A 25,780-nucleotide genomic window follows, 5' to 3' on the forward strand; every position below is an offset into this window, starting at 1 on the left:
CCAGTGGCAGCCCATGCGTGATACTTGCCGTTTGCTCAGGCCCTTTGAGGATTCTACATTATTTGTCAGTTGCCATGACTATGGGATGAACAACGTCATTCCACTGCTTCAAATCCTTGAACAGATACTGGTACATCTGGCTGGTCAGAGTACTGGAGACGTGGCGCCTAGATCTCACAGCCACATGAGCCCTGTGGGGGCTGAACTGGAGGAGGAGGAGGAGAAAATTGGAGCACAAGCAATGTGCAGAAAAATGGGTGGTTTTTCTACACAGGTGATAGGAGAGGAGAAGCAGGAGAAGCCAGAGGAGCAAGAGGGAGATGAGGAAGATGAGGCAGATGACCCAGGCACACCATTGCAGTATGCAGTGGAGATGGAGGCAGGGAGTCCCTCTGAGTCACTTGCGCAAATGGCCCACTGCATGCTCACTTGTTTCGGTAGTGACAGCCGAATTGTCACTATTCGGCAGAGGAATGACTTCTGGCTCTCCACCTTGTGGTCCTCCACTACTGGTCCAAAATGTTTTTTTTTTTTACACCCGCTGAGAGGGAGGACAAACTGAACTACTATAGAGACATCCTATGTAGTCAGTTAGCCGCTGCCTATCTGCACCATCGTCCATCCTCTTGCAGGTCTGACCGGGGGGGCCCTCTACGCTCCCGTTCCACTGCTGTGGCAGGGTGGGGGGTAGAAGCAGTACCAGCTCCATCAGCAGCAGCTTGAGTCTAGAGCGATGATGAGCAGCTTTCTTAACCCACCTAGTGAGGAAACTACTCACCAGCAGCAGCAGCTCGACCTGGGGCAGAACCAGAACCAGCAGGTAATGACATACTTGGACAGCACCCTGCCACCCCACATTCAAGATCCGCTGGACTACTGGGCAGCCAAACTGGATTTGTGGTCGCAACTGGCCGAGTTTGCCCTGGAAAAGCTGTCCTGCACAGCCAGTAGTGTTGCATCAGAGTGGGTGTTTAGTGCGGCGGGAGTCTTAGTTACCCGAAGGAGAACTCACCTGTCCACCAAAAATGTGGAGAGACCGACCTTTGTCAAGATGAATCAGGCATGGATCATCCAGGATTTCCGCCCACTAATGTCTGATGCATCAGATTAGTTCATACATGCTGCCTCACCCAAACCTTGACAAAAGAGACCGTTTTTTTCTGGCTACCTAACTCAGCTACTACTTTGATGCTGCCACCCGCATCATTCCACACATCTGACGCCAAGTGCTCCTTCTTACACCCACCATCATCAGCGGGTACTGTTATTGCCACCCACCTCACCACTCAGGTCTCCCCATGCTACTGCTGCCACCTCCACACTGTGTCAATGTGATACTCTGTGGCCCCCTCATGCTGCTGCTGCTGCCACCTCCACACTATGTCACCTTGCCACCCTGTGTTCACCTTATGTTGCTGGTAAATCAAAACTTTGTCACTGGGTCACTCTGTGGCCTCCTCATGCTGCTGCTGCTGACACCTCCACACTATGTCACCTTGCCACTCTGTGGTCTGTTCATGCTGCTGCCAACTCACAACTCTATCTATGGGCCACTCTGTGGTCCCCTCAGGCAGATTACACCTCAACACTCTGTCATTGTGCTATTCTGTGGCCTCCTCATGCTGCTGCTGCTGCCACCTGCACACTATGTCATTGTGCCACTCTGTGGTCCTCTCATGCTGCTGCTAAATCAACACTTTGTCACTGGGTCACTCTGTGGCTTCATCGTGCTGCTGCCACCTCCACACTATGTCACATTGTCACTCTGTGGTCTTATTATGCTGCTGCCACCTCCACACTCTGTCATTGTGCCACTCTGTGGCATCCTCCTGCTTCTGCTGCTACCTCCACACTATCTCACCTTGCCAGTCTGTGGCCTCCTCATACTTCTACCACCTCCTCACTCTGTCATTGTGCAACTCTGTGGTCTCCTCATGCTGCTAACTCAACACTATGTCACTGGGCCACTCTGTGATCTCCTCATGCTGCTGCTACCTCAACACTATGTTATTGGGCAACTTTATGGACTTCTCAAGCTGTTCTCCCACCCTCCCCACTCCTTGACTGGGCCACTATTTTGCCTTTTTGACCTGGTTGACATCATCATTTATTTGACCCTTCTTCTGATCTGTCAGAAGGAAGGAAAAATGAGACGCATTCTGTCTGTGTAGCAGCTGTAAGGCCTGTATGGTCCCATCAGAATTGGCTTATCATTTGGTAGCCAAAAGCAGGAGTGAGTTCAAAACACAGAAGACATGCAAATATTCCATTCAGGTGTAATCTCTGGTTTGGATTCACTCTTTTTTTTTTGGCTTTAGCAATACTTATGGATTTCTGACCAAATGCTGACCGAGTGAAGGTGGATGCTCAACAAATATGATCCGTTTTTTGGGGGGTTATTGTTCTGATGGATCATAGGAAGCGAAAAATAATCAGTGACATCAACACAAACTTACTGATGACACCCTCTCCACTGCCAAAAATCTTGCAATGCCAGCTCGGGAGAGTAATAAAGTCACAGAGATCCTAAGTAACATTGTGAATGCCTTCAGCATCACTCTGACTATTCTCGCTATATCACAGGAATATTAATTTGTCCCTTGCAGTAATGGCTATAATTTGTTATGAACCAAAATGTTAATATGTACATTAATGGCCTGGCTCCAAGTGTATACGGTAAGTTAATTATTCTCTTATACTCTTATTTACTTGGAATACCAATGCATATTATAGCACATTGAATTTCATTGTATATAATGCATCAATCAATACGATTATGAGCTGGATATCTGTGAGGTCTGCTAATTACATGGTATAGCAAGCATAATAAGAAATCAATATGCTACTGATGGAACTGGTGGATCTGTTCTAGGATTTATTGATATTCAAAATAAGACATACCAGTATTCCCGATACTACCTCTCACATGACACATTTGTCTTCTATTTTGTACTTCTATATGAATATGGGGCTATTAACAATAAAAGCTTTCTTGATCATACAGTACAGTACTATAAAGGGTACATTTTTTTTTACTTATTGTCTACAGAGAAATTGCACTTTTTCAACATCAACAACCATTCCCTCTATTGTTTCTCATGTGGTGTCTTCTGTGTCTGATGCACAGTGGGTGCAATACCCTCTACATCTAATGTGTGTACAATTATGTTATGGCCAATTGAATGACACAACTTATTGAATGAAGTTTATTTCTTTAATTTAATGATGGTGATTAGTGTTGAGCTAATGGAAGTCCTTTAAGTGGACTTCGATTCAAATTTAACTTGAAATAGTGCAAAAAAAAAAATATTCATACTTACCTGCTCCAGTTGCTCATGACGGGAGGGTTGCCACCATCTTGCTTGAAGATCTTGCACGAAATCCCTTGCGCAGTGACGTATAGCATCATGACGTTATGCTGAGCTGCGTGAGATTTCACGTCAGATCTTCAAGCAAGATAGCGGTGGTCGGCCCGTCATGAGCAAATGGAGCAGGTAAGTATGATTTTTTTTTATTTACTGTACAACGTGTTATGTATATCAGATGCAGCAATCATGTATGAAAGCAGCATCTGAGTTGTATAATGACAGGGAGTAGCGCAATCGCCACTCCCTGTCATTGCGCCGGCTACATACAAAGAAATGCATTTTGTGACTAAGTAATTCGTCACAAAGTAATTTTTTTGTAAAATTCTGGAAAGCAGCCAAATCCAGTTTTTATTAATACTTTGCTTATCGCTAATAATTACTTCACAGAACGATTGTTTTCAAGTTCCTTTTTAAACCCCTACTATAACTCTTAGGATATACTAATTAGCTAATTTAAATAGGTCTGCCATGGTGACAGCTTCTTTAAGATTACAATGTCTGGAATCCTCTTCACTTGTGAGCCACGGGAGACATGCTAAGGCTATAAGCCAGCAGACTGCTGTTACAGTAAGTTCATGTAAGTGGAGGAAACAAAAGAGCTGAAAATATGTCAAAATATACCGAATAACTGATCTGTCTTTTCATAAGATGTATACAGAAAGTAGTAAAGATTTGTGCACAGACAACTGACTAGCGACAAAGCCATTAGGTGATATCCTCTAGATTGCTCACAGATGTAAATCCATTACTTCTCTGCTGCCAAGACCTGAAAGATGGTTGGCAAATTCCAAGAGTGACACATTTGACCGCACATCTTCCATAATTCTGAAGACCTGGCCACTTACTTCAGTGATAAGATTGGTAACACCCGACAGAAAATAATCTCCCCAACCAGCTTTGATCCTCCTTCCTACCACACTTCCTCATGTTCTCTTTCCTCATTTGATCCTATAACAGAAGTCTCCAGGCTTCTCTATACTTCTCAAACCATCACATACAGTGATCCTATTCCCTCTAACCTCCTCCAGTCCCTCTCCCTGCTATCATTACTCACGTAACTGCAATATTTAATCTCTGTCCTCTTTCAAACATTCTGTTATAACCCCACTACAAAAAAAAATATCTCTTGACCCAACCTGTGCTGCTAACTACCAACTCCTCTTAATATCTAAACTCCTGGAACAGCTCAACTGTCACCTAATAAGCTAACTTTCTGAAAAGTCTCTTCTTGACCCTTTACAATCTTCCTTTCACCCCCTCCACTCTATAGAAACTGCCCTTATCAAAATTTCTAATGACCTCCTGACAGCATAAAAATAATGGCAACTATTCTCAACTGATTCTTCTGCATCTCCTCCTTATCTTGCTCCACTAAATTGGCCTTGAGGACTGCTCTCCCCTGGTTCTCTTCCTAAGGGGTCACGAACACGATCTTTGTTGTTTTGCGGTTGTTTTTTTACGGATATGTTGTTCTGTATCTGAGCATTTTTTTCTCTGATTTAATTCCTCTTCCTTTCCCTTATTCCACAAGACATATCTGTATGGTTTCCGTATGCGGTCTGTTTTTTGTGGATTGTAAACGGAAACAGGAACTTATTAATCACCAAACACATGAGCAATATGGGCTGGGCATAGCATTTCTACAATGTGGATCCGCAAAATGCGGATGAAATGCGGATGACTTGAATAGGGCCTCAAACTGTGATTTGCGGACAATAATAGGACATGCACTATTTTTTTGCAGAACGGAAATATAGAAATGGAATGCACACGGAGCACCTTCCGTTGTTTTTGCGGACCCATTGAATTGAATGGTTACGCATACGGTCCGCAAAAAAACCCAGAACGGAAGCGGAAAGAAAATATGTTCATGTGCATGAGCCTTAACTCTCTGGCCGATCCTTTTGTGTATCATTCACTGGCACTATTTTTTTCCCTCATTCTCTTGATGTTGGGGTTCCTCAGGTTTCTGTTCTAGGTCCTCTCCTCTTCTTTGTCTACACAGCCCCTATCAGACATCTCTATGCTGATAACACTCAAACATGCACCTCATCCCTTGACATCACCCCTGCTTTACTGCAAAACATCAGTGATTGTCTGGCAGTTGTCTCTAATCATTATTTCCTCTATCTGAAACCGAACCTCTCAAAAACTCAACTTCTTGTCTTTCCTCCATCTACTAACCCACCTAAACTTGCTTTTTCAATTTCGGTCTGAGGTACTTTCATAACAACTGGCAGCACACCTGAAGTCTTGGGGTCATATTAGACTCAGATCTTTCTGAGGTTCCCCATAATTAATCACTTGTATGCTCTTGTCTAATGCACCTCAAGAACAACTCCAGAATCTGCTCTTTTCTCACGGTGGAAACAGCCAAAAGTCTTTGGCTTTGATTTATTCTTATATTGCCTACTGTAACACATTACTAATCAGTCTTACACTCACTAAAAACACCCACTTAAGTCAGTCTGAAATACAGCAGCCAGCCACACTATCTGTTTATCCGGTACACCAATGCCTCTAGCCTGTGTCTGTCACTTCACTGGTTGCCTATCCAGCACAGAATACAATTCAAATTCTTAACCCTCACCCACAAAACTCTCCAAAGTGCTGTACCTTTATGCATGTCGTCCTTCATTTCCATCTATTACCCTACTCTCTGTTTTGCCAATGATCTAAGATTAATATCCTCCATAATTCAAACCTCTCACCCCCGTCTTTGAGACTTTTCTCGAGCCGCATTTGTTCTCTGAAATGCACTTGCCTGGACAATCAGGTTAATTCCCAACTTCCTTAGCTTAAAACGTGCCTTAAAAACCCATATTTTAAGGCAGGGCAGGCTTATCATGTTTGGTAAACTCACTCTTCCCCCCTAGTAAACCCCTCTCCTTCAACCCTTATTCTGAACTGAAGAATTCTTGCATATAGTTACATAGTTGTCAAGTCCAACCTGTAACAGTAATCCCCACACCCAATGTACTAGCTCATGTAGCTTAGCCTGCACAACTCTGTTTAGTACATAGGCGGCTGGACTGCTTTGTAAAACAACTAAGTTTAACTTTTGTGTCATCTCCATTCCCTCATAGAATGTAAGCTTTTACAATCAAAGGGGCAATATTCCAATTTGCAATATATCATGAATATTTAGGCGAATATTCGCCAAATTTTCAGGATTTCGTGATATTCGTGATATTCTTTTCGATTGCGCTAATATGTGCGTACGCACGTATGCATGCATGCACTATTAGCTACATAAGAGATGAAAATGGTCGGCAGCAACTTTCGAGATAGTGAGGAAGAACTCCTGATCACGGTAAGTAATTGGACATTATAGCATTATAGATTAAAATTCCATGCATGTCATAGCAATAGCTTTATATACAGATAGATTTTTTCAAAGTATTCGAGATCATGCAAATCGCTAGTATTGATTCGAATATTTTAGCGCAATACCAACAACTTCACCTTTAATCAGGTCTGACAACATATTACTTATTGTTGAACTTAGTATTGTTGGGACATCACAACACTATTTCTGTAGCATGTATGTATGGACAGCAGAGAAATCTCTCTCAAATGCACATTGCACATTTATTTTCCTGCCACAAATTATAACGTATACTATCTAACACTAACTATATGGATTATATATTTCAGCTAACTATCTTTATAACCTACACTACATCCTGCACTGGACCCTATCAGCTATTCAGCTAACACAATTCCCATCCCCATCACTATCGAACACTAACTAACAGGATTATTTATATGCGATTTGGAATGTAATTTGAAAAAGCACAGCACAGTATTCAAGCTCCTCTCTCCATGAAACTCCACAAAATGTTTGCCAGGGAGTGTCTTCATTTATATAGTGATGGGGTAGGCAACTTTTCTATTGGTTGCTACGGATGTTGCTAAGCTGTGACAAAGCCTTCTCATTGGCCCACAAGCTAGAAGAAGGGAGGGATGATCACCCAATGTGTACTGTGTTAAATATATATATATACATATATATATATATATATATATATATATATACGAATATTCATCATTACGAATATATAGCACTATATTCTAAAATATTTGTGAATTCTCGAAGTGCCGATATTAAAAAAAGTAATTTGAATATTCACACTCAACACTAGTGTTGAGTTATTTTGAGGGCACCCCAAATTTACACCATTATACAAGCTGTACACTGACTACTTTACATTGTAACAAAGTGTCATACCTCCGGTGTTGTCCCATGAAAAGATATAATAAAATATTGGACTCACTTTTGTGAGGTAATGTATATGGTGCCATTGTTTGATTTAATGGAAATATAAGAAGAAACTGTAATGCCTTCAACATCCCCTTGGGGAAGTAAATAGGATACAAATGCATTCTCATTGGCATCTGGGTCTATGGTTTTTATGAAGCATAGTTTTCCAGCAGGTCCACAGTGTAAGAAGACTCCTCAAACACTGGAGGGTTGTCATTGACATCTAAGATTTGAACATGGAGTGTTTTCTGAGAAAACAGAGGTAGGACTCTAGAGTCCATAGCTCTTATTGTAATATTATAAGAAAAACACTTTTCAAGGTCTAACTTACCATCGGTTAAGATCTTTTGCCGTTTGAGTTCAGTTTAAATGTAACATCTGGCTGTATGGTTACACTAACCTTTCATTTTTTGCTGGGGATGGTCGTTTGCTGCGGTCCACATGCGGTGGGACTGCTCCCCCAATGAGAAACATGCTACAGTGTTTGGGGTTTGAGCAGTTCCCCCATATTTGCCACTATATTTCTGTGATTTTGTTTTATATGTATTGAATGTGCCTCTACCTGGCATTTAAACATTCTTTTGCACCTGGTAGCCTCCGTCACATGGTCTGATATGGGTGTGGCTTACAGTCTTGCTTAGTTCACTTTGCATTAGTTGTCCTGCTATGCGGTTGTGTGGAAGCTTGGCTGTGAGCTGGATTTCATCACCTTCATACCGTGTTCACACCATAGTTATAGCGTAGTGGTAGGACCCTTGCCATGTCGAGAGACCGTGACGTGGTGCATGATGGGCTCCGATATGTTCCTGACAGGAATATATTGGCAAAAGTCTCAGCTTTTAATATCTGCTTGTATGGCTAGCTAGTATAGTCAGTGGGATATCCGTTTGGTGCATTTTTTTCTGTGATTTATATTATATTTTCATCTGCACAATGCTCCGTTTTGTGTAGGATGCCTTTGTGGTGTATGTGGACTGCACCGGCATCCTCCATGGTACGCATTTTTTGCTGGGGATAGTTGTTTGCTGCGGTCCACATGCGGTGGGGCTGCTCCCCCAATGAGAAACACGCTACAGTGTTTGGGGTTTGAGCAGTTCCACCATATTTGCCACTATATTTCTGTGTTTTTACACTAACCTTTCATCCCTAAATCTTTGTCTGTGACACTCTTCAAAGTAACTACAGTGTCTACTTGAGAGTTCTTAGCAATTGCAGAATAATTAGAAGTCACAAATGTCTCTGGAACATTATCATTAACATTAATCACCTCAACCAACACTTTGCCATGCCCTGTCATAAGATGCATTTATACTGTACGTGCCAAGGAGCAGCAGATTGTCGGGAAGGAAGCATTTCTACTTGCTCAGGAGATGATGCGCTGCATTGAAAGTATGAGGATGCACAGGGAGGACATAACTACAGTGAGGGGCCACAAGGAGGACGTAACTACTGTGTGGGGGCACAAAGGTGAGCATTACTAATGTGAAGGGGCACAAAGGTGGGCTTAACTACTGTGGAGGGGCACAAAGGTGGACATAACTACCGTGAGGGGGCACAATGTGGGCATTAGTATTGTGAGCGACACAATTTGAGCATTAGTACTGTGTGGTAGCACTAAGGGGAAATGCCCTAGATTACCCTGTTATATCTTACAGGGCCAGCACAGTACCCCCTACTGGGGATTTCACAGGGTAAGTTACCATTCCTGCCTTATGTGATTATTCTCGTTGCTCTATCAACACAGCAACCTTGTTGCGGTTCCTCAGGGATCAGTACTGGGTGGGATCCGGTTGTTATTGAAGGTGGCTGTTTGTCCAGTTAATCCATTGCTGTGTTCTGGAGGATGCTGTGTAGAAGGATGCTGAAAGTGGGCCTGTTCAGAGATGGCAGGCTTTCAGCACAGCTTGCTACTTTGGCTGTGTGTGATCCAGACCCCCTTACCAGGCGCATGGATAGCGCTACTGATGTAGTGGTGATTAGTGATGAGCGGCGGGGGCAATATTCGAATTCGCAATATTTCACTAATATTTGCTAGAATATTCATCATATTCATCATGAATTCGCAAATTCGAGATTATTTTCTTGATTATTTTTCTTGTATTTTGCGTAATGTGCGCAAAATACAGGCGTGGGTCACTATAGCTACATTTTTCAAGCTGCTAGAAGTTTCTTGAGTCTGTAGAAAATGGTTGGCATGGCAGAACATTACAATACCTTTATATGCAGACAGAGTGCTCCAATATATTCGTGATTGCGAAATAGGCACCAATGATGCGAATATTTTAGCACAATACGTGCAGCTTCACATTTTAACAGGTCTGACTACATATTAGTGATTGGTGCACTAAGTATTGTTGTGAAATTGTGACATCACAGCACTATGTATGCATGTATGGACAGCAGAACCCATCAGCTACACTATATCACTATCTAACCTACAGTGACTATCCCCCACTAACTATCTGTATTATATATATAAGCTATTTAACTAACTATCTAATGTAATGACACAGGGAAGCAGAGAGCAGAGCAATAACACTGCTGTCTCTCTCAGATCTGCAAAATAGTGCATACAAGGGCTGCTGGGGAGGTTCTTATATAGTATAGTTGCTAGGGATGTTGCTAAGCTCAGACAAAGACATTGCAGCCTTCTCATTGGCTCACAAGCAAGAAGGGAGGTTACTGATGAAAAAAAAATCTAGAATATTTGAAATTAAGAATATATATCACTATATTCTAAATATTCGCAAATTCTCAAAGTGCGATATTCGCAGTTAATATTCGCAATTCGAATATTTGTGCCGAACACTATTTGTAATGGCTTGATTTCAGTAACTGCAGAGTGGACAGAGATATTCAGAGGAAAGCAGCACCAATGGTGTTGACTGCACTGGTCAGAGGACATCAGCATCAATAGGGGGACAGTCGCCCAACATACCGGGATATTCAGCTATCTGCAGGTGACTGGGTTTAGCACATGGGCAGTGTCAGTCATACAGGAAATATAAATGGATAAAGCTAGCTATACAGCCAGCAGAGAGCAGCCTTCAGTTCGTTCTTAGTTCTTAGATCGGCAGCCATGCATCCAGCTCAGAAGAAATCCAGTGTAGAGATGCCATGTGAGCTCTGGACCCTCTCCTCTTCCTGTAATATTATAATCTTCAAAGTGCCAGTGCATAAACCAACATGTCAGCAGCAATCCAGAGGAAGCATCGGGCTCAGCATCTCAGGTGCTTCTGACAGAATCCTTCCTTTGATTCAAAACAGCTAGCCAACAGCCCGCAGCCATAAACATACTAAAGACGAGAGCAGCTCCGAAAGAAGGAACATGTGATCAGGGCCGGTGCAACCATTAGGCGAACTAGGCGTACACCTAGGGCGCCGGCCTGCTGGGGGCGCCCTAGTGGGCTCCCCCTGACTGGGGCTGCAGCCCTGGGCGAGCAGCTCTTGAGCCGCCCCCAGTGCCGTTACAGGAAGGCCAGGAGGTGGAGGTCCTTCTAAAATATGGCAGAGCAGGCATCTGTATACCCTGATGGCAGGTGCATGCTCTGCCAGTAAATTACCGGGCGGCAAGAGAGGCTGTTCTAGCAGCTCCCCATGATGTGATACGATAGTTAGATAAGATGTGATCTGAGGGTGGAATTTGATTTCTGTAAGAGGAGGCGGTGACACTTTAAAGGAAAATAAAAATGACAAGAATGAAATGGACTAGGCAACTGCTCTTATGTGATGCAATCCTATATATTGTGAATGAAATAAAGCAATAATTATATTTTTGTATAGTAATATTTGTTACAGGATACTGCATATAACAACTTCATAATAATAGTACTTTTACATTACTTTGTGATTATGCACAGACCCCAGTAGATACAGCCTCACATTACAGTTCCTGAAGCTTTCTGAAAATAATAAACTTTTTTTCACTTTATTACGTGTTGGAGTGCTGCTCGCTTTTAAAGTTTATATATCGGGTAAGCTTGTCCCCATTGAGCGTGCACCCGGTTTTTAGTTTTTATTTCACAATTTAAGTCGGTGCTGCCTTTCTTTTTACTTTCTTGTGTATATATATATATATATATGCTCTCAAAAATTACTTAATGGAATATATATATATATATATATATATATATATATGCTCTCAAAAATTACTTAATGGAATAATAATTGTAATGCAGGGGCATCAGCTATTTTGAATATGCAAAATACCCAAGAGAAACCAACTTTGAGGTCCCTTTACATTTTGTGCCACTGGCCTTCTTTTGCAGACCCTGGTGGAAGCCACCCCTTCCCATCCTGGGCTTGACACAGGAGCCGCTAACTTTAGACCTCCTTGTGCTTGCTATCACCACATAACACTGTACATCCCTGTACAGTGCTTCCATGTGGGTGGTGAATGCAGCAAAAGCTAACTGCCAGGGTGGTAAAGCAGGAGCAGTAGGTTGGTGTAAAGAGAGCTACTCTCTGCTACACTGCTGAGTTCGGGACACAGGGCACAGTGGAGTGAGTTTAAATCTGAACAGGGCCGGTGCAAGGATTTTTGCCAACACAAGCAAAGCTACATTTTGGCACCCCCCCACCAGAACTCGGTGGGGGGTGATGTAAAAAGAAGGGGGTGATGTGACATGGAGGGGGAGAAAAGTGACATGGAGGGGGAGAACTGTGACCTGGAGGGGGTGATGTGACATGTGGTGGGGTGAGAAATGTGACATGGAGGGGGTGATGTCACACGGAGGAGGGAGAAATGTGACATGGAGGGGGAGAAATGTGACATGGAGGGGGAGAAATGTGACATGGAGGGGGAGAAATTTGACATTTCTCCCCCCATGTCACATTCCTCCCCCATGTCACATTTCACCCCCTCCATGTCACATTTCTCCCCCTCCATGTCACATTTCTCCCCTCCATGTCACATTTCTCCCCCTCCATGGCACAATTCTCCCCCTACAGGTCACATTTCTCCCCTCCATGTCACATTTCTCCCCCTCCATGGCACATTTCCCCCCTCCCTGGCATATTTCCCCCCTCCCATGTCACCCCCCTCTATTAATGTTTTGTAAAAAACATTATGCTCACCTGGCCCTGGTCCCATCTGCAGCAGCTCCCCTTCTCCTCTGTGTGGTCCTGGTATCTTCTCTCTGGACTCCCGACAAGTTTGAGGACCTTTCCCACTCAGCCAATCAGTGGCTCAGCGAGAAATCACTACCCTGACATGTGAGTGAAGGCCACAGTGTCCTCTAAAGTAAAAACAATTAGGTATCAAGTCCCCCTCTATGTTCCCTCCTGTATACTGTATTTTCCACACTATAAGATGCACTTGACTATAAGGGTACCCACTCTCAGGTGTGGATAAATGCACAGAAGATCCACATGATTTACCATGCTGATTTATGTGCATTTCTGTACCCAAATCTCACAAAAAAATACTGTTTCTAATGGTTTTGCCAAAGATCTAACCTTTCATTTGAAAAGGGTGAAATTTGCAGCAAATCCCGCAAAGATAATTTAGACGCTGCAGATTGAGAAATCCACAAGGGGGGTCAATTTCGAAGTAGAAATTATTTGCAAAATGTACATGAGAATTGTCTACTCTCAAGCATTTTGCTGGTATTGTATTACTCTGTGGTTTTTCCGCACAGGAATCTGCGTGAAAAAAAATGTGCATAATCTGCAATGTATGCACCCCAGGTTTAAACACCAGAAAATTAGAGAGAAAAAAAAAATTCTACTTATTAAACCTTACCTGGTTGTTTATTGAAGTGAAGGGGTCAATGTCAGTAACTTACACACCCAGTACTGCTGCTTACACACCTGACAAACACAGTCCTGCTACGTAGCTGACATACACACACATAGCACAGCCACATACCATACACCCCATGACAAACTCAGCTTTGCTTCACAGCTGACATATATACACAGCACTGCTATAAACAAATAACACAGCCCTGCTACACATACATCTGTCTCTCTCTCTCTCTCGCTCTCACACACACTCTATTAGGGCTCATTCAAACAAACATTTTTTGCATTCCGTATACGGGCTGTTTATTGCGTTCCATATACAGTCCGTATACGGAACCATTCATTTCAATGGGTCTCCAAAGAAAACAGAATGGTGAGCATTCCATTTCTGTATGTCTGCATTTACGTTCCGCTACATTTTAAGACTTGTCCTAATACTGTCCGTAAATCACATTCCGTGGCTCAATTCAGGTCAATTGGTCCGCAAAAAAAAGGAACACATCTGGAAATGCATCCGTATGTCTTCCGTATCCGTCCCGTTTTTGCGGAACCATCTATTGAAAATGTTATGCCCAGACCAATTTTTTCTATGTAATTACTGTATACTGTATATGCCATACGGAAAAACAGAACGGAAAAACAGAACAGAAACGGAAACACAACGGAAATAAAAAATGGAACAACGGATCTGTGAAAAACGGTCCGCAAAACACTTAAAAAGCCATATGGTCGTGTGAACAAGCCCTTACTGTGATGGCTAACCTCTGGCACTCCAGCTGTGGTAAAACTACGACTCTCAAGATGTACACTTGCTTGGCTGTTCTCCCAATCATGACATCATAATGGTCCTTTACCTTCCAGAGATTGGAGTCTTTGTTTCCTTTCATTGTAAATTAGGACCTGCAGGTGGCTGTGTTCCTCTTCAAGATTGTGCAGCCTTGTGCATGCACTGATCGATCATACATATCGGTCTCATTGTAGATGTCCAAAAAATAAAAATAAAAATAAAAAAATGGAGACAGCACGTCCAAAAAGGTGAGTTTTATTCCAGAAGCATCTGGAATTAAAACTCACCTTTTTGGACGTGCTGTCTCCATTTTTTTTATTTTTTGGACATCTACAAGTTGTTAATATTGGGGGGCCTTTTACCACCTCCCTTGGAGACGAGCACCCGCAGCATTTTTTCTTAGGAGTGCTGTCCACCCGTGTTTTTACATATCGGTCTCAGGCAGGGAGAGAGAGAAGTTTGCACAGTCACACCTCTCTCATTGACCCAGCAGAGCATTGCATGTGTGCCCTGCCAAATCATTAATTCATTCATTAATCAAAATAATTTTGGTTCAATTTCTCTAAATTGGTCAAGAAATTGTATTATGGTTTGAATACATTCTACCTGAAGTGCCTGGAAAATCTCTCTCTCTCTCATTTCCAAAATTATACCCAAATAAATCTGAAGAAATTCTGATTTTACTATTATTCACATGGATTATTTAATGTTAAAGGGATTTTTTGAGGGCATGTGATATTTTTTTAAATAGGTTCAGAGTGGTTTTATTCCATTGGTTACCAGGTCCCTGAAGATCCTGAAGAAGAACCTGAAGATGTCTGCTTAGCCTATTACTGGCTGAGACTGGTAACTGTTTGGCTATTGACAGACGTCTTTAGTCTCTAGGAATGTCTCACATATCAAGCAAAGACCAGAAAGCAGAGTCTAAAATGGATTTGGTACACAATTATACAATTTCAGAAGAATTCAATTTTATAGGGAAGCATAAAATGGTGTCATATATCATGTGAAATATGTTGGGTCACATTTTTGAACTGACCCAGTTGTATTGCTAAAGTCAATATTGAGCAGCTCCAGGGCAAGCCAAGTGCAGTAGTCCACTCAATACACTGTGCACATTCTGGATCCCTCATATTCATGAGTTCCCAGCTCACTGCCACCTATTAGTATGAGTAGAAAGTGTTCGGAGCAAGGAGCTAAATGAATCTGAGGACTCCTAAGAACTTGAACTGTATTGAGTGGACTCAGACTGGAACTGCTTGATACTGATTTTAGCAAAACGACTCATGAAAGTACTATGCTGCCCTCATACAACTGGTGACAGATTCACTTTAATAGACTTGGATACAGTTGACTATAGCATGTTGTTTGCCAAGACCCAAACCCTTTCATACCTCAGAAAACAGAAAGAAAACCTGTAACTTTTTGGAAATACTGTACATGCATTCCTCATAAAATAGCAAATTTAAAAACAGATCTGCATTTTGCCATTCCTCTGTTATTCCTTCTGGATATGTACTAATACATTCCTAACTGGATGTTACCATTCCCCTTGTCAATGGAGAATACCCTCACATATGCTAACACTGTCCAAACAGTGCAGAGAGTGTGAGACATATGGGCACACTCTATAAACAATCCGCAGGTGCCAATTTATTTCATACATTTCCAGAAAGAATTGCAGAGGAATGATATATTATACTGAGTTAAGAAAAATAGTAACAGTAAATGGAATACAGGTACTCTATATGCTTATTAATAAATCATGTCAGAAAAACTGACAGGTGCCCATGAAGAGGAATTCATAGCAATCTCCTAATAGACATCCTACAATCTGTAAAGGTAAACTTTTGGAAGCTGAATTCCTATGTGCAGAATCTACAAGTAACATGTACATGAAATATATGTATGGCATGTGTGTATGAAGTGTATATATAGTTAGTAAAGGAGTGTATATTGCTGAATATTGTTATTCCTTTACCAATACAAGATGCAGATTTGAGCAGAAGCTAGGAAAATATAGTATATACTCAATGTAAAAAAATAATGCATCAAGGAGGACACCAAGAATGACCAAGACATTCCTGAAAAAACATTTGCTGTATGTGGGCAAGCCATATCTAGCTAAAAAATGCCAGTTGGAAGTCATACTATGAGATGTCCTGCACAGATCACTGAGCTGTTTTAGTGTCCCTTGTATCACTACTAGAGGTATTGTGTGCAAAGATCTCCCAGAACCTCACACTAGCAGTAGAAAAGCATCTCCACAACATGATGCTGCCACCACCATGCTTCACTGTAGGGATGGTATTGGGTGGATTATGAGCAGTGCCTGGTTCCCCTAGTAATTGTCCTAGAAATTGAGGCCTGAAAACTGAGGAGAAGCTTCTTTTTGGCCATTCTGTCATAAAGTCCAGATGTAGAAGTGTTGCCATGATGGTTGACCTTTTGGTTTCTCCTATCTACACACAGAATCTTTGGAGCTCAGCCAAAGTGACTGTTGGGTTCTTGGTCACCTCTCTTTGTTCACTGATGACTTAGTTTGGTGGGGCAGACAGCTCTAGCAAGAGTCTTGGCTGTTGTTCTATTTAAGAATTATTGAGACAACTGTGCTCTTGGGAACTTTCACTGTAGCAGAATCTTTTTGTACACTTCTCTAGATCTGTACCTCCACACAATCCTGTCTCTGGACTCTACAGGCAGTTATTTTCTCCTTATGGCTTGATTTTTGCTCTGAGATGCATTATTAGCTGTCAGACCTTATATAAACAGAGGTGTGTCTTTCCAAATCTTGTCCAATCAAGTAACTTTACTACAAGAAGATGCCAATGAAGGTGTAGAAACAACTCAAAGATGATCAAGAGAAATGTGACACCCCCTGAATGCCATGTGACATTTTAGTTTTAGTTTTAATAAATTAGAAACAAATTCTAAAATTCCTGTTTCACTTTCCCATTATGAGTTATTGAGTGCTTCATGGAGAGAACATTGGGGGTCATTTACTAAACTGAAATTCGCCTAAATTAGGTTTATTACTGGCGCAGATGGCCGTGCAACAGTTAGTTGTGATGCTTTCTGCGACTTTGCCCCATTCATTCCAGTTCTAAAATTGTGGGCAAAAAAGGGGACGGGTCCGCAGGCCTGTATCATTAACCATTTTCTACACCTGTTTTAGGCATACAAAATGGTCTAACTGTAAGGCAGCTCGGAAGCTGTCTTACATTTAGAACTGGCGCTGGATGCGCCGAAAATATGGAGAGGCCGGTTCCTATTCATAACTTCGGTGTATCCACATCCACCACCAACTATGTGGCTTTATTAAGACTAGTGTCTAAAAGGCCAAAACATAACAAAATGTGAAATAAGAGAAAGGGTCTGAAGACTTTCAGAATGCATTGTATACATTCATACTGTATAATAATTAATGCAGTACCCTTCCCCCATACCCAGTGGCAGACCTGTGGTCTGCCTTTATTAAATATACTCCACTGGCTCCCATTACAATTAGGATCCATTTCCATTGATGGCTGGTATAGCAAAGTTCACTGACCTATTTTTTCCCCATAATAAAAAATTAAAATAAAACCTGAAAGACCCTTATATACTGTAAATCTATGGAATCCATCAGCCCCCAATATAATCTGTAAAATATCAAATCCATGATAACTGTCATGTTTCAGATAATAAAAGAGGTAATGCCAATAGTGTGAATAGAGACTAAAATAATGCCACACAAATGTGCTAATTTAGCTTTTGAGAGGGTTTTCATTGATAAACCCCAAGATAGTTAATTGTTTCTTTTCACACACATAAATACACACACAAATAATATCTTAATTTCGTTAATGTTTTAGCTGTATCTGCCAAAAGCTTTACATGCAGTCCCGTGCAATACCCATTATGTTTTTCTAACAATAGAGTTGACTAGTAAAGGCAGCAATGAGCAAGGTAAATTGACCAAAATGAATTACGTTGCCATAATCAAAGCAGGAATTACCAGTCAGACAAACAGGAAACGTTGCTAGGTAACAATCGCTTCAGTTCCCATGGTTACTGTCTCTGCTAGTATAGTTTTAATCTCTGATTCCACTACTGAGGTGATTTTTCATTGAGAAAAAAGGCACATTAATGATTAATAGGTCAGATTATTTTCATTTCAATTCCTGTCATTTATCTACTGCCTGCATATTCTTCACAACTGTTCTCCGAATGCATCTACTCACATCAGTCAAAATTCATTTGAACAAAATGGGTAATAGTGCAGAGCCCTCACTGGCTCTATTTTTATTTAAAAGGAACCTGAAGACAATTCATCTCAGCTATTTAGTGTCAGAGCATGCATTATCATACTTGTACTGTACTCCTGCTGTGTTGCTTTTGTTTGGTTTTATCAGGACTGTAATACTGTTCTCTCTGTAATAAAGGAAGAAAAAAGAAAAGGCCAGCTCACACAATGCACATATCGGTTGCACAGCATGGATTTGCGTTGGTTAGACTTGGAAAAATTCTTGAAACACAGTTCACTCATCATTGTGTAGGTACTGCCACAATAAGGGCATGTGACCAATGTTACTTCATGTTGTAATATTATATGCCATGCAGCTAGGATGTTATGTACCACATACAGTAGATTCATAGGGCTCCTCCCAAGCCCCTACCTCAAAAAGAACTTAGTAGTCTTTTTGGATTCTGCTCAGAGGAGGACTAGGTAGGAGAAAACTTGATGTGGTAATGGAACATGAACAGGATCTCCTGAACCCCCCCAAAAAAATCAAAGATGGCAAAAAAATATATACTTTGAAATCTTCATAGACTTAGGTGAGGCAGAACTTGCCTATGTGTCTGAAAGCTGGAGACATCCTAGTGAAGCATGTGATCAGAAGACTCCTCAATCTTATTGGGCAAGCTTTTTAATATACATGGAAATTGATGGCAGAATCTGGGAGAAATCCTTTAATTGCTGTGTGGAACCAGAAGTTTACAGATTAGCGCAGGGGCATTGGTAGGTTAAAACATTCAGGGCCTGGGCTCTTGATGTTTTGTCCCAGGCCTCGAATGTCCTGTCTGCTAGATACAACTGTATTGCTCTCCTTAGGATGGAAATACAATTGAATCTAATGCACTGGAAGAACTGAAGGACTTGTGATGACATCACAGTTCATGTGACCAGTAAAACAGGCAGAGGTTGAAATGGACCTGCGATGATGTCACCATCATGTGACCAGTGCAGGAGAGGATGGCAGTAAAGAGGAGAATACCTGGGGGAAGAAGCTGTGGTGAGGTCTGCTACATGAGGAGAGCAAGTGAAGGAAGAGGCAGAGCAATGCTGGGAGTTGTGGCTATTTAACTAGGACTGCATGTTAGGGCTGAAGGAAGGGATGTTATTTACATGGAACTGTGTGTTGGAGGTGGATGGGGAGAGGGTAATGTTATTTATATGGGACTGTATGTTGGAGGGGGCAGGCAGAGGCAGTGATGTTATTTGTAGGGGGCTCTATATTGATGGCAGCTGTGGGAGGGAGTGATGTTATTTACATGGGACTGAATGTTGAATGGGGCTGGGGCAGGGTGATGTTACTTACACGGGACTGTATGTTAAAGGTGGCTGTGGGAGGGGATTATGTTATTTAGGGCGGGTTAACATCACCGTTATGGATAAAATAACAGAATCCAATAGGAGGAACAATAGGGGGCCTTCTTTCTACTGGGGGCTCTGTGACGGTATCAATAATACTGGAGGGCTTTTCTATGAATGGGGCACTCTTGGGGAGCATTATCCCAATTGGGGGCACTGTATGGGGCAGTATTACTAATGGGGGCATTCTTGGGGAGCATTATCACTGTTGGGGACACTGTAGGGGGCAGTATTTCTAATGAGGGCATTCTAGAAGGGAATTACTATTGGTGGGCCTATAAGGATCACTATTACTATGGGGGCACTCATATTTCTTTAGGATAGTATTTGGGGGTATTGGGGAGCACAGCGAGCAGCTGGATAACACTGCGGGGACACCAGGTTGGGGGATGATGATAGAAATGCAAGGAAGCTAAGATGTCTGTGTGTGACACTCTGCAGAGACGAGGCGTAGCTGAAAAAGTTGTACGGACCAAATGGAGAAGATGATGACAGAGAAGATCTACATCAGAGGAGACGTCACCTGAGAGGCCCTGGATGTGAGAGGTATGTGCTGCTGTATAGCAAATACAGCAAAATGTGGTGTGCAGGGGGAGGGGTGGCACTTAGAGAACAGGGCCATATTCATTGGGGCTTGGGTCCCAGATATTTTGAGACCGTAGCAACGCCCCTAGGACTGCAAACACTACTGCTACTTCTGCTTCCCAGAGCTGCCATCCACCTGGTAGATCCTGAGATCACCAATACAGAACATACCATGCCTTCCGAGAAGAGAGTAAGCCACTTCGTCTGCAAAAGGGGGAGCAACTACATTTTAATGTCTAAGGATCTAGAATGGTATATTATAAGAGATCCCATAAATGTAATGTGTACAAATCATTATTCAGACCACACATGGAGTATTGTGTACAGTTCTGGGCTCCTGTGAACATGGCAGACATAGCAGAGCTGGAGAGGGTCCAGAGGAGGGCAACTAAAGTAATAACTGGAATGGGGCAACTACAGTACCCTGAAAGATTATCAAAATTAGGGTTATTCACTTTAGAAAAAAGACGACTGAGGGGAGATCTAATTACGATGTATATATATATATATATATATATATATATATATATATATATATATATCAGGCATCAGTACAGAGATCTATCCCATCATCTATTTATCCCCAGGACTGTAACTGTGACCAGGGGACATCCTCTGCGTCTGGAGGAAAGAAGGTTTGTACACAAACATAGAAGAGGATTCTTTACGGTAAGAACAGTGAGACTGTGGAACTCTCTGCCTGAGGAGGTGGTGATGGTAAGTACAATAAAGGAATTCAAGAGGGGCCTGGATGTATTTCTGGAGTGTAATAATATTACAGGCTATGGCTACTAGTTGATCCAGGGAGTTATTCTGATTGCCTCATTGCAGTCGGGAAGGAATTTCTTATTCCCCTAAAGTGAGGAAAATTGGCTTCTACCTCACAGTTTTTTTTTTCTTTTTTGGCCTTATGTACTATGTATGTTACTATGAATATTTCTGCACATATACCATATTTTTCAATAACATTTGAGATTTTACCAATCACCTTGTGACATGGTCGTGAGAAAAATCCTGGAGTGCCGGGTGTCATTTAGCAGAGCTGTTTGTGCGGCTAGATCTTATGGCACCTGAGCAATAAAGAACTATAATAATCAAGGGGTCTACCAAAATTCAGAAGCTATTCTTCTTTCATCACTCTATGTTGCATCAGCATGAGAATATGATCTAATATAAATGTCAGAGGGATGACATTGTTGATACTGCAGTGGTCCCTACTGACAAATCTGGTGACCTCTTCAAAGGAGTACTCAACAGTTGTCCACGATGAACTCCCAGTGCCTGACCTCAAAAGAACACATGCTCTCTGCTATGATGTAATAAATGATCATTTTTCACTGCTCGTACAGATATCTTAGCATATGAAAATTTGAATTCCAAAGAGTTGGAACATCATGTACCAAGTGTTGCAATGGCAGACTGTTCTGTTGCTGCAAGTCCAGGAGTACTTTCTTATCCAAATAAGAATGGTAGAAATGAACAGACATTTTCCAAGACATGGCCAGCACCTTCTGAAAGCCACCATACTTTTTAAAATGGCATAACACTACTAAATTCATCATGTTATTTTCCCTCAAAGCAGTTAATTGTCACTAAACTGTTATACCGACTTAATAAAATTTGCTGAATTAGGTTTGTTTTACATTTGCGTTAAACATCGACTGGCTGTGCTGGCAAGAGAGCAGCCTGCTGGAAATGCTTGGATCTGGTACTGCCAGATGGTAACTGACATCTGCCAGCCCCTTTCACTATGATTGGAATCAGTGAAGATCTGGTCGCAACCCGGAAAACATGTTGAGAAATGGCTGGATGAAAATCGCTGTGCCCAGCCTATTTTGTCTGACCTCTTCTCGGCATATTTGCCAGGGTGGCGCCTGATCGCTGCTGGTCCCTATTATAGTGAATGGGGCCAAAAGGCAATGCATTTGCTTCCGGCAATACCGTAATGCAGAGAGATAATGCAGCAGGTTCCGGGGAGCGGGATAAGTATAACCTGTATGCGGTGCCCGGGCATTTTGGGGGACATTAGTCATGTTGGATAACCCCTTTAAAGGGAACTTGTCATCAACTTTATGCTGACCTCACTGAGGGCAGCATAAACTAGTTACAGAAATGCTGATTTCAGCAGTTTATCACTCATGAGCTAAAAGTAAGTTGTTGCCGAGTACCAGTATAATAATCATTGCAGCACAGGTCTTGAAAATAGTCAAATCTACCCGAGAAGAGTCCTGGTTATTCATAATCTCCTGCCCTCTCACCCATCTGCTGATGATTTGTCAGGGCAGGAAGAGCAAGAATTCATGAATAATCATGACTCTTCTCAGATGACTGTTTTCCAGGCCCAGTCTACAAAGATTGTGATGTTGGTTCTCGGCAACTACTTACTTTTAACTTATAAATGACAGACCGCTGAAATCAACTCACCCGTCTCTACTTTATTCTGCCATTAGTATGGGCAGCATAAAGTTGATGACAGGTTCCCTTTAAGTATGAATGGCACAGCAGATGAACTAGAAAAATGTGCCTATATATTACACCACCAATGGACAATGAGTTTGACACACAGAAAGTTATTGCATAACAGAACAGATTAAATATAAATGGTGCAGTAAGAGAGCGCGATAACACACCTATATATAAGACCACCTGCTGACAATGAGTCTGATGCACATTAAGTCTATGTATAACAGAACAGATGAAAAATTAATGATGCAACAGATTAACTAGAAAAATTTACCTATATATTAGACTGTCTGATGCACAGTACGTTTATGTATAACAATATGAATGTTGCAGCAGTTGAACAAGATGCACAGGGTGGTTGCACTGAGCCTGCACTGTCCCTGTAGTCTCCCTATGCTCTCTCTACAGTGTGTAGAAACTCTCCCTACAAGCTCCGTACACTGTTCCTGCACTGTCCCTACACTGTCCCTACACTGTCCCTACACTGTCCCTACACTGTCCCTATCCAATATTCTACATATATAAGCTTTGTTAACTACTGTCCCTAGCGCTTGGCAAATCTTTCCGTATGTTCTACTCACAGTAATATAGCAGAGACTGGGTGGGATGAGGCTTTTACAGGGCTGTAAGATCACAGAGGATGGCTGTCTGCCTATTGGCTGGCTGCACGGCATTATGGGCCTTATTGTGTTCCTGGGATTGTTACTTTCACTTTGTAACATGTGTAGCTGCCATTTTAGAAAAAAATTATGATTCATTAACATGAAGCGTGAGAAAATCTGGATTCGTGCCAAATCAAATTTTTCCCAAAATTTGGATTGAAGTAAAATCGTTTCACTTTGATTCGCTCATCAATAAGCACAAAGGATATTTGGCATACAGGTATAATTTTGATTAGCAGAATAAACTCTACAAAGCAGTATGTCTGGTTTAATGATCCAGCTGACAGGTCCTCTTTAATAATATACAAACCGGATTCCAAAAAAGTTGGGACACTAAACAAATTGTGAATAAAAACTGAATGCAATGATGTGGAGGTGCCAACTTCTAATATTTTATTCAGAATAGAACATAAATCACGGAACAAAAGTTTAAACTGAGAAAATGTACCATTTTAAGGGAAAATTATGTTGAATCAGAATTTCCTGGTGTCAAGAAATCCCCAAAAAGTTGGGACAAGGCCATTTTCACTACTGTCTGGCATCTCCCCTTCTTCTTACAACACTCAACAGACGTCTGGGGACCGAGGAGACCAGTTTCTCAAGTTTAGAAATAGGAATGCTCTCCCATTCTTGTCTAATACAGGCCTCTAACTGTTCAATCGTCTTGGGCCTTCTTTGTTGCACCTTCCTCTTTATGATGCGCCAAATGTTCTCTATAGGTGAAAGATCTGGACTGAAGACTGGCCATTTCAGTACCCGGATCCTTCTCCTACGCAGCCATGATCTGAATACTTATGCCCAAGCTGAATTTTATTTTTCCCTTCCAAATAACTCTGAATAAAAAATTCTGTTTTCACTTTCTCATTATGGGGTATTGAGTGTAGATTGATGGGGAATTTTTATTTTATTTTAGCAAAAGACCACAACTTAACAAAATATGGAAAAGTGAAACAGTATGAAAACTTTCCAAATACACTTTACAATAACCATCAGCATTAAAGGGAATGTGTCATCAGAAAGTTTTGGTGGTTATATTAAAAATATATATAATCCTGCAATATTCACACTGGTCATTAGGCCCAAAAAAAGGTTAAGACTTACTGTCTTTTGAGAATAGCTACATGGGCCATAGACACAATGGACAAGAGCTGACCCCATTGACTTCTATGCTAGCGTTTTCAAGATATGCTCTGTAAACTATGCAGAGGTCAGGAGGGAGATTATAAGTTGCTATATCACCTATTGTGAATGGTGGATTCTGTGTTATCTATATAAAGGTCTTATTTGTCATTGTAATTCTGCCTGTGAAAATAATGATAATGGCTACAAAAAAGTTAACTGTACAGAACAGGAAATCATGACCTATTATTAGGCCTAGTGGACAGTGCAAAAATTGCTAAATTATATATTTATATATATTTTCAAATACAGATAGTGACATGGAAAAATGAAAAACAATAAAGATTATGAACAAAATGTTTAACATAAAAACATGATTTAAACAAAAGGTAACTTTCTGATGACACATTTCTTTTAAAGCGAGTATACATGACTTTTAACATCCAGCAAAACTGACAAAAGTAAAATGAGGTTCAAAATTTGTTATTTAGCCAAGCACAGTCTGCATATACCGCTGCTTCCTGAGATATCTACAGTGGATATAAAAAGTCTACACACCCCTGTTAAAATGTCAGGTTTCTGTAATGTAAAAAACGAGACAAAGATAAATCATTTCAGAACTTTTTCCACCTTTAATGTGACCTATAAACTGTACCACTCAAGTGAAAAAAAAACTGAAATATTTTAGGTGGAGAGAAGAAAACAAAACAAAAAAAAATAATAATGTTGTTTCATAAGTGTGCACACCCTCTTATAACTGGGAATGTAGCTGTGTTCAGAATTAAGCAATCCCATTCAAAATCATGTTAAATAGGAGTCAGCATAAACCTGCCATCATTTAAAGTACCTCTGATTAACCCAAATAAAGTTCAGCTGCTCTAGTTGGTCTTTCCTGAAATTTTCTTAGTCGCATCCCACAGCAAAAGCCATGGTCCACAGAGAGCTTCTAAAGCATCAGAGGGATCTCAGTGTTAAAAGGTATCAGTCAGGAGAAGGGTACAAAAGAATTTCCAAGGCATTAGATATACCATGGAACACAGTGAAGACAGTAATCATCAAGTGGAGAAAATATGGCACAACAGTGACATTACCAAGAACTGGACGTCCCTCCAAAATTTATGAAAAGACAAGAATAAAACTGGTCTGGGAGGC

At 41.4% G+C, this 25,780-nt stretch overlaps 1 protein-coding gene across 1 annotated transcript in view; it reads right to left on the reverse strand.

Moving 5' to 3' along the window:
- Window positions 1-25,780, reverse strand: part of LOC122926031 (protocadherin alpha-7-like) — a 159,264-nt gene that overhangs the window by 109,396 nt on the left and 24,088 nt on the right. The window contains exon 3 of the mRNA XM_044277422.1: window positions 19,885-19,910. Coding sequence (XP_044133357.1) covers window positions 19,885-19,910 — 26 coding nt within the window. The remainder of the gene's footprint in view (window positions 1-19,884; window positions 19,911-25,780) is intronic.

The sequence above is a fragment of the Bufo gargarizans genome, chromosome 2 (genome assembly GCF_014858855.1).
Source record: "Bufo gargarizans isolate SCDJY-AF-19 chromosome 2, ASM1485885v1, whole genome shotgun sequence".
Lineage (NCBI taxonomy): Eukaryota > Metazoa > Chordata > Amphibia > Anura > Bufonidae > Bufo > Bufo gargarizans.